Source organism: Sinocyclocheilus rhinocerous, unplaced genomic scaffold (assembly GCF_001515625.1).
Source record: "Sinocyclocheilus rhinocerous isolate Xijiao unplaced genomic scaffold, SAMN03320098_v1.1 scaffold2515, whole genome shotgun sequence".
Classification (NCBI taxonomy): Eukaryota; Metazoa; Chordata; class Actinopteri; order Cypriniformes; family Cyprinidae; genus Sinocyclocheilus; species Sinocyclocheilus rhinocerous.
In genome coordinates this window covers 492,964-503,998 of record NW_015637115.1, presented here as the reverse complement: position 1 = coordinate 503,998, position 11,035 = coordinate 492,964, and the positions used below count along the sequence as shown (strand labels likewise).

Here is an 11,035-nt window from a genome sequence, read left to right as displayed (position 1 = left end):
AAGATACTTTTACGAGATATATATTTTGTTTATTTTCTCTTTTGGTTATTTTCTCTATTGGTGCTGTAATGTAAATTGTTGCTGTTTTTTTTTTCCCCCTTGTGAAATAAAATAGACACACTGAACCACACAAATAATATATATTTATGTATGTATGCATTTATTTATTTATTTAGTGCATCTAAAAATTACAAACGGCCAGCAAAAGGTTAAATGTCTAAAAATGTTCCAACTTTTCACCCTTAAAACCATATAAGCATAAGTCACTAATAATTCATTGAAATACAATATTTATTTTTAAGAATGTATTTTATGATATTACTTAACAACAACAACAATAATAATAATAATTATAATATTATTATAATAATAATTAGTATTAGTCATCATTTTAAAACACTAAAGACAATAACCTGAATCATTTTATCTCACATGTAACTTCCAAGAATCCTGTAATCACTGTTCCTTCATCAAATCAGTAATAATTACCGTAATTTTCCAAAATAAGACTCCCATTCTATTCATAGCTCAGTTATTCATCTCTTAAGAGTCCTCAAGTTCCTCCTCCACATGAGCCTTGCAAACAAAATGACCTTTACACTCACACTCAGTTAGCAAGTGTTTCAGGACAAACAGGACAAGCCCTAGAGTACAGACTGTATTTATTTATTATAATAATTATTAGTAGTAGTAGTGGTGGTGATAGCAGTAGTTTTACTATAGGTATTATATAATTTATACTATTATAAATTGTTATATTTATGTGTGAGCACTTAACGGCTGTGAATGAATCCTCATCCTTGAACACTCTTTGATCAGCTGAAGCTACTTCTAATCTAATCTATTAAATTGGCCTGACCAATAAAGAATGCAGCTGGTTGTGCCTAAAAGGGGTGAATAACTGATTAGTTTTGCCTGTTGAACAATTAACACAAGACACAACAAACACTACTGAACTTGTGCTGTTTTATGTCAAAATATGCCTTTATGCAGCAACTTTGACGGCAGTGTCAGGTTGAAACAATGGAGTCTTTCTGCAGCTCCAGAGTGACTCATAATATCGCTTATCGCAATTATTTCTGGGGCAATATATCGCACAACAAAAAGTTGTTATCGTGACAGGCCTAATCCCTGTGCTGTAAATGAGAGAAAGCCTAACGAAACCCACGCCTAATCTTTGACAGCTGAACGTCACTTATATTTCCCGCTCTTCTCTGAGGAACGATATGCATGACTAAACTGAATAACACTGCTCTGAAAACAGCGTCCAGTGTACTGTGCTAATAAGAATTTCTGTTCTGATTTTTCACAGGTGTTTTACCTGTATTTTGAATATTTTTAATCGTGTGTTGCATTGTTTTGTGTTTACGGGTGAAAGGAAATGTCTTTAAACTTAACCGAAAAATGTCAATTTTTCCATTTTCTACAGTTCTTGTTCTTACAGTGTGGACGCCACCGACTATCACTGTACCAAAAAATAAAAAACATTTTAAGACATTTTTCAAAATATGCTCTTTCATGTTCCACAGGAGAAAGGAAGTCAGTCAGTTTTGGAACGACATGAGGGTGAGTAAATGATGAGTTTGCATTTTTTTGAGTGAACTATCCCTTTAAGTAAGCCATTTATTTTTCTTATGTTTCTAAAATTGTTTCTAAGGAGCAGAATATCTATAGATTTAGAGGTTGACTTTTTAGACTTGGGACAGCAAGCAACCAGCAAAAACACACTAGCAACCACATAGCAACACTGAGAACCAATGAAAACCGTTCAGAACGACGTAGCATTGTGGCAGCGAGTTTGTCATGGTAAAAATCTAGTTGTTTAACTAGCTGCTTAAATTAAAAGATTGTATGATCTCTAAGAAACAGAGAATTTGCAATAAATAAACAACAACAACAAAATTTCAAATATAAACAATTCTGGTCACTCTTTATTTTAAGGACCAGTTCTCACTATTAGCTAACTATTAACTATGATTTTTGCCTCAATAAACTCCAAATCAGTATATCAGAATGATTTCTGAAGGATCATGTGACACTGAAGACTAGAGTAATGATGCTGAAAATTCAGCTTTACATCACAGAAATAAATTAAATTTTTAAATATATTCGTATAGAAAACAAAAATTTTAAATTGTAATAATATTTCACAATATTACTGTCTTTACTGTAGTTTTGATGAAATAAATGCAGCCTTGGTAAGCATAACAGACTTCCTAAAGCAGACTTTCTATCTTTTCTCTTGAAATAAGAGGGATCTATTCTCAGCATGGCCTGAACGGATAAACTGAAGTCAAGGATCAACCAGAAAGCTATAAAGATTGTATCCTAAGGCAAGAAATAAGCAGAGCACATTCAAAGCACTATTTAAATCTATGTGCTATATATGCATACATCTGAATGGCATCCATAAACAATCATGAGACTTTATGATTGACTTGTTTAAATGGCCAGTTACAGCTTTGGCTGAGCCAATGCAACTCAACACAGCCTTTCCACTAACCACAGTGTTACTGAATGCTCTGTGTAGTGCTAATAAAGCTTATTTACATAGTAAATACAAAGAAAGTGTTTTAAGATGTTAAGGACACTGAATGTAAATCAGTCCTTTTACAAAGGAAAATTCTGTTATCATTTACTTACTACAAAAGTAGCTGATGTGACTTGACTGCACGTATCCAATTCTGCAAATACGCACTGAGAGGTGTCTCGTCAGGTTTGATTGCAATAGCTCACATATAGCTGTCTTGTGATTGACGTCAAGCGGCACATCTTGATATGCCATATTTTATTGCTCACAAATGATTTTTTTCCAGTTATTTTTGGTGCTTTACCGTCTCCGCAACAGCCCCTGTACGGAAAAGAGCAGCTTAGATATTCTGCTAAACTAGTGTGAGGTTAAGATAGGTATGACATCAGGGTCAATAAGTGATGCATTTCCTGTTTGTGCGAACTATATTCAAGTCAATCGCATAAAATTCGACAATGGATTATGTGCCCACTAAAGTCCCAAATCTAAAGTTCAATAACAAACTGTTTCCTGCATGCAGTTGAAAGTTTCTCAAACATTTTGTTAAAGGACACGCTCAAGCAATCCAGAGGGCAAAAGGCAACTAACAAAGATTGGCCTTCTTCGTCTCGTCTTTGCTCGACTTGTGTGCTGCTCTTTGCCGCCGGCTAGATACTGTCACAAGAACATCCTTCTCAATGCTGAGGCTGCAAGAATGAGACACATTGTCTGGGGTTTAGAAGATGCACCAGTTCAGTCCTGATCTATCATGTGCAGCAGCTGCATGCGTATGAAAATGTTTTTGCTTAACATGGACAAAACTCTCGTTGATTCGTTGAAAACACAAACTCACACTTTATATACTAGCAGTCAAAAGATTGGAATAATTAAGATTTTTTAAAACGTTTTTGAAAGAAGTTTCTAATGCAAACAATACAACTATTTTCTATTTAAATATAACTTTAAAATGTAATTTATTCCTGTGATGCATCGATCATAATTGATGAGTCTCATTCCTCCAGTCTTCAGTGTCACATGATCCTTCAGAAATCATTCTAATATACTGATTGCTGCTCTAGAGACATTTATGATTATCATCAGTGCTGAAATCAGTTGTGCTGCTTCATATTTTTGGAAACTGTGATACAGTACAGTTCAAAACATTGGACTAAGTAGGATTTTTAAAAACAAAAGATTAAGATTGATCAAAAGTGACAGGAAAGACATAAATAATGTTACAAAAGATTTCTCTTTTAAATAAATGTTGTTCCCCTTCAGGAACTCGAGCTGCGTCGAGTCGCTTTGGGAATGCCCTTGCGTGACCGCGTTCTGAAGCACGTGTCAAATCAGTCCAATGGAGCAGCGAGACGTCACGAGCGGTGTGACGTAAGCACCAGAAAGTATAAAAGCGCATCCAGCAGAGCGCAAACCAGCTTCTGCTCTTCAGTAGCGCTCTGTGTATGTGTCTGTCTATTTACTGTTGTCTGTCCGCCCCCTCAAGTGAGGGTGCTACAGCAGTCAGGTCGGTCGTTCCCTGCCGGTCATCCGGTTCAGGGCACCGAACTGGCTCCTCTAATAATACCAGAGGCCAGCCTCGAGAGGGTGGTTCCCTTAGTAGATTTTCTGGTAGCGTGGAAATTCTGCTGGATGCGCTTTTATACTTTCTGGTGCTTACGTCACCCCGCTCGTGACGTCTCGCTGCTCCATTGGACTGATTTGACACGTGCTTCAGAACGCGGTCACGCAAGGGCGTTCCCAAAGCAACTCGACGCAGCGTCTCGTTCCCTCGGGGAACCATGGTTACATACGTAACCTAGAGACGTTCTTTTGAACTTCCCATTCATCAAAGAATCCTGAAAATAAAAATGTATCACAGTTTCCACAAAAATGTTAAGCAGCAAAACATTGTAAATAGGAATAATCATATAACTGAGCATCAATAATGATTAATAAAAATGATAATTGAGCACCAAATTAGCATATTATAATGATTTCTGAAGGATCATAATAATAAATAAATAAATAAATAATGGAAAAAAGACCTAAAGATGGCGAGGTTTGGCAAAGTTAAGTCATTTATTAAGGTTAAGAAAGAAGATTCTGTTGTTATTTACTCACCCTCATGTCATTCCAAAACCATATTACTTCTTTAAACATTAAACACAAAGGAAAATATTTAGCAGAATGTCCAGGCTGTTCTTATCCATACACTGCAAGTGAATAGAGAATGACCAACAAAAGTATCATAAAAGTATCCACACTGACTTGTGTGCTATAATATTCTCTAAGTTTTCTAAAAACATACAAAAGTTTTGAGTGAGGACATCGAAAATAAATTCACTATTATAAAACAGATAGTTCCGGTCCTTGATTCTGATTGGTTGAGCCGCGTTCGAAGCTGTTGTAAATTACTCTACAAACATACACCTTTGTTTACTTCTGTGTGTTGCTCGGCAACCACTTTGTTGGAACCACAACTGTTTCTGAGGAACTACATTGTTTGGCGGAAGAATAATGTTTTTATTATCATTATACTTTATTTGCTCTGTTTTATTTTGTGAAATTTTACTACATATATGGAATAACCGTTTTATAAAAGCAATAAGCCCAGTGAAGCCGTGGTTTACAGTGAATTTATAACAGCTAAGGGGCGTTGTTAGGCACGGCGTGGAGCAGAGTGCCTAAAACCCCCTTAGCTGTTATAAATTCACGGCTTCTTGGGGCTTATTGCTTCATTCACTGAAAATCTTACTCTCTGCCACAGCTTTACATTGTTCCTCAAGAGTAACTACAATACACTACTGATGATGATGATGATATTATGAGAAGCAGATTCGGATTATGATACAATGGCATAGGTTTCACAGACTAGTACAAATTATACGTTTAAGACGCCCTTTTCACTGAAACAGTATTAGGCTCCTCCAAAAGTAAAATCCATGAGCTGTGCCACTAAACATATTTCTTGTGTTTTGTTTAGTTTTTCTTTTAAACATAGTGAATGGTGAAACTGATCCCTCGGCTATGATCCTACATCCCACTTTTCCAGCTTATTTTCTCTCTTCCCAGCGTTAAATATGCGCTGGAATGAAACGAGTGCTCCTAATTACAGGCATTCTTTGCTGAATTAGCGTTTGGTGTGTGCTAAGACTGTTTTTGCCTTTGTCTCGCTCCCAAACCTGATCCTGTACTTATTTCTGAAAAGATCAAAGGTCACTTGGCTAATTAGGGGCCAATCAGTCTTTAGGCAAACTCATCTGAGCTTAATGTTTTCACTTTTCAAGTCCAGCGGCTCTGCCTGGTACACCTAAGCTAATTTCGCATCGCTTTGGGAAAGGGGCGACTAAGCTAGCCAGAGACAGCCAGTCTCAAAGCTTTCTTTTTCTGCTTTCTTTTGATCGTTTGCTCAGTTTTATTCTCATAAAAAAGAGAGGAAAAGCTTTCATGCCCTCTTGTATAACAGGAACTTGTAAAACTTCAAATCTGTCATTTATAGTTTTCAGTGGGAAACAATTTAATCAATCAGAGCAAAGGTATTTTCTTAGTTTAAAGTGGTTTCAACCATTTTATTCACAATCAACTGCACTTTCTCATACTTTATACATTTCTAAATATTTTTTACTAAGCTTCTACTCACTCTTTCTACACTTATCTAAATAACTTTAGTATATTTCTAAGTTCCTACTTATTTTTTCTACACTTTTCTAAATAACTTTAGTATATTTCTAAGTTCCTACTTATTTTTTCTACACTTTTCTAAATACTTTTATACAATATTTCTAAGTTTCTACTCATCTTTTTCTACACTCTTCTAAATATTTTTACTATATTTCTAAGTTTCTACTCATCTTTTTCTACACTCTTTTAAATATTTTATTATACTTCTAAGTTTCTACAATTTTTGTCTACACTTATCTAAATATTTTTACTATATTTCTAAGTTTCAACTCATCTTTTTCTACACTTGTCTAAATATTTTTACAATATTTCGAAGTTTCTACTCATCTTTTTCTACACTTATTTAAATATTTTTACTATATTTCTAAGTTTCTACTCATATTTTTCTACACTTTTCTAAATACTTTTACAATATTTCTAAGTTTCTACTATATTTCTAAGTTTCTACTAATCTTTTTCTACACTCTTCTAAATATTTTATTATACTTCTAAGTTTCTACTATTTTTTCTACACTTATCTAAATATTTTTACTATATTTCTAAGTTTCAACTCATCTTTTTCTACACTTGTCTAAATATTTTTACTATATTTCAAAGTTTCTACTCAGTCTTTCCACACTCTTCTAAATATTTTTACTATATTTCTAAGTTTCTACTCATCTTTTTCTACACATATCTAAATATTTTTACAATATATCTAAGTTTCTACTCATCTTTTTCTACACTTTTCTAAATACTTTTACAATATTTCTAAGTTCCTACTTATTTTTCGCATCGCTTTGGGAAAGGGGCGACTAAGCTAGCCAGAGACAGCCAGTCTCCTACTTATTTTAAATAAGTAAAAAAATATTTTTACTGTATTTCTACGTTTCTACTCATCTTTTTCTACACTTGTCTAAATATTTTTACTATATTTCTAAGTTTCTACTCATCTTTTTCTACACTTTTCTAAATAATTTTAGTATATTTCTAAGTTACTACTTATTTTTTCTACACGTTTCTAAATAACTTTAGTATATTTCTAAGTTGCTACTTATTTTTTCTACACTTTTCTAAATACTTTTACAATATTTCTAAGTTCCTACTTATTTTTCGCATCGCTTTGGGAAAGGGGCGACTAAGCTAGCCAGAGACAGCCAGTCTCCTACTTATTTTAAATAAGTAAAAAAATATTTTTACTGTATTTCTACGTTTCTACTCATCTTTTTCTACACTTGTCTAAATATTTTTACTATATTTCTAAGTTTCTACTCAGTCTTTCTACACTCTTCTAAATATTTTTACTATATTTCTAAATTTCTTCAAATTTTTTCTACACTTTTCTAAATATTTTATTATACTTCAAAGTTTCTACTTATTTTTTCTACACTTTTCTAAATAATTTTACAATATTTCTAAGTTTCTACTCATCTTTTTCTACACGTATCTAAATATCTTTTACTATATTTCTAAGTGTTTACTCATCTTTTTCTACACTTTTCTAAATATTTTATTATACTTCTAATTTCTACAAATTTTTCTACACTTTTCTAAATACTTTTACTACATTTCTACGTTTCTACTCATTTTTCTGCACTTTTCAAAATACTTTTACTATATTTCTAAGTTTCTTCTCATTTTTTCTTACACTTTTTTTAATACTTTTACTATATTTAAGTTTATATTTACTATTTCTTGTTCTCATGATTTGAGCCTTTATATTTATTTTTATCTATTGCATTTGAGTATTTGATGTCCATTTTTATTGAATAACTGTGAAATATTTTTGAAAGAGCATTCTTACTTGACCTAAGCCTATCATGAATTGATTCCGATATATATTTCTGTTGTTGAAATAAAATGTAATATGGATAAAATATAAACTATAGTTTTCAGGATTAGGGTCAAAAATCCAAACTAAACTGGCAAAGGAATTTGACCCTTTAATCTCTTAAACTGTCTCCTCTACTCATTTATGAATGAACAGAAATCAAAAGGGAACCATTTTTCAGAGACTTTTGGCTACAAATTATGCGTTCACATACTTTTATAAGTACAGTGATACTTAAATACACATTTAACTCTTATTTCTTTCTAGTATGTTTTGTATATAATGTTGCTAAAACCAAAACGCTGTGTTTGTTTGTGGTAAGATGAAATCTGAGCATGTGTTTGGATTGAAGGCAGTGTGTTTTAAATGTTGACAGCCGTTCGATGGTTTGAACCAGCACATCATCAGCTTAGCATAAGTAACGACTGAATGAACATAAATACTACGTTAAGGTTACGGAGTACATGACATGCCCTTTTTATCCTTTGATATGAGCCACTCAAAATCAGACGCTAAAGTATCAGTTGTTTTTAAACATGGCTAAGGGGATTTCACAAGGTTTCAACATTCATTCATCAACTCTCTGTATGCCATATATTTAAAATATTTCTCCTTTTATTAAACATTCCTATTCCGCCGTATTGTTCAGTTAATGTACACTGAAATTTGTGTTTCAAAGTTCCTTGCACTTTTCTTTCATTTTCATTCATGATATAGTATTTATATCAGACTGGTTGTACAGTAGCATGCTGGGTGGTCTAGATTTGTGTTATCAGCTTCTGTTGACAAGGGAGCGTCACGCATATATATAGTACATTTCACACGTCTAACAAAAACTGTTGTGTGAGAATCAAAATATGGGAACATTAATTGCTTCATAAATATCTCTAAGGTGTTTCAACACTGTATGAACAAAATAGAAGCATTGCAAAAAAAATAAGTGAATTCACATCACACATGAGTACAGAACCATTTTTCCCTTCAAAAAAATGTCTGATTTTTCATCTCAACATGTAAAAAAATATCTAATTTTAAATTAGGCTAGTTTATAAAATTCCGCCAGAAAATTTGAAGTAATTTTAAAATTAGGTTTTATTTACAAAATGCAAGAAAAATAGTTAATTATATAAAAAATATATAATAACTAAACTGATAATATTAGAAGTGAATCTAAAATGATGCTTCATTTCTAAAACACCTAAGAAAAAAAAACACAATAATTAAAAAAAAACAAAAAAACAACAACACTGAAGTGGAAAAATATATAATAATTACACTGATAATATAAGTGAATCTAAAATTAGGTTTTATTTATAAAATACACCTAGAAAAAAATGTAATAGTTGAAAAAAAACAGCACTGATGTGGAAAAATATGTAATAATTTAAATTATAATATTAGAAGTATATATATATATATATATATATATATATATATAAAAAACATAACACGTAATACATCCAAAATGTAAAAATATGTAATCTACTTCACTTTACTGCAACACTGCAATCCAGCAGTTTAAAAGTTTATGTTCCTTTAATTCAGCTAAGAAGCCACTTCTATTGGTCTTCTATTGGTCACATGACTTCAATGATATGAATTCTCAAGGCAGATTTCACCAAACTTGAACTTTGGAAAATTTGCATGAGCTTGCATTTCTTTTCTTCTGCATTCACATCATGCGTATGAATGGAAGTCAATGTAAAAAGTGTAGCGTGACCGGCCCTTTAAACAAGACAACGCACCTGGCCAACCATTCACCAGTTTCTATTGCGAATTTGCCACAATTTCATGCTTTTAGCACCATTTTATTTATAAAGTGAAACAGTAGTATTATTTGACAATTTGATTTGAGCAGTAACCATCCAATTATTTTGTGATGCTGGATAAGATTCCGTTCAATTTATTTTGATTCACAAGATCTTGATTTTATTCACGTTTAATTTAATTTGCCCAATTTTGTGATTCTGGATAAGATTCAGTTCGATTTACAAGATCTTGATTCACATTTAATTTGATTAAGAAACATTTGGGAATATTTCAACTATAATTGTGCTCTACTGGTCATGTTGTATGTTTTTGATTCACTAAAAATCACATATGTGACCCTCGACCACAAAACCAGTCTTAAGTCGCTGGGGTATATTTGTAGCAATAGCCAAAAATACATTGTATGGGTCAAAATTATTGAGTTTTCTTTTATGCCAAAAATCATTAGGATATTAAAGGGGTCATATGATGCGATTTCAAGTTTTCCTTTCTCTTTGGAGTGTTACAAGCTCTTGGTGCATAAAGAAGGTGCGTAAAGTTGCAAAGACTGAAGTCTCAAATCCAAAGAGATATTCTTTGTGTATAAATCTCAATTTCAAAAAATTGACGCTTATGACTGGTTTTGTGGTCCAGGGCCACATATTTCAGTTATAATGCTGGGCAATTTTGGTGCATAATAAAACCAATCAGATCTTTTTGAGCTTTTAATTTAATAAATGCCTCATAAGAGTAATTTATTTTGGAAATTGGGCAGCACTGGCCACGCTGTATGTTTTTGATTCATTAAAAAGAACTGGCTCAAATGATTAATTTGTTCACGAACGAGCCATTTGTTCATGCATCAGACTACACTGGTCACGCTGTATGTTTGTTTTTGCATGCAGCCTGTGAGGACAACTCAATTATATGTTTTTACCGTATAAAATGACTGAAATTTTAATAGTAAAAGACTGTTAAAATGCTCTGGTAAAAACCTTCTATATATTAGCATTTACCTCAGCTTGTGGAAGAGATACATGTGATGAACTTGTCTTTTTTTTTTACCACCTGTGTTTTTAAGGTGGTTGTCAGTATATTACAAAAACAAATTTTAGTAATTTCGCATATTAACATTATTTCAGTTAACAAAATGTACATTTTTTACTCTAAATTTAAGTTCAATCTTAAAAATGTGCTAACAATTCAGTCTAAAAAACTTGTTGCTTAATTTTTCTGGCATTTGCTGGTGTTTTTTTTTTTTACATATATTTTACAGATTTTTTTTTTTT

General features: G+C 32.4%; 2 protein-coding genes across 2 annotated transcripts in view; both read right to left on the bottom strand.

Moving 5' to 3' along the window:
* LOC107748437 (microphthalmia-associated transcription factor-like) overlaps window positions 1-11,035 on the bottom strand; it is a 22,974-nt gene that overhangs the window by 10,801 nt on the left and 1,138 nt on the right. The window lies entirely within an intron of this gene.
* Window positions 3,114-11,035, bottom strand: part of LOC107748443 (microphthalmia-associated transcription factor-like) — a 30,037-nt gene continuing 22,115 nt past the window's right edge. Inside the window, exon 3 of the mRNA XM_016563217.1 lies at window positions 3,114-3,216. Within this exon, the coding sequence (XP_016418703.1) occupies window positions 3,114-3,216 (103 nt within the window). The remainder of the gene's footprint in view (window positions 3,217-11,035) is intronic.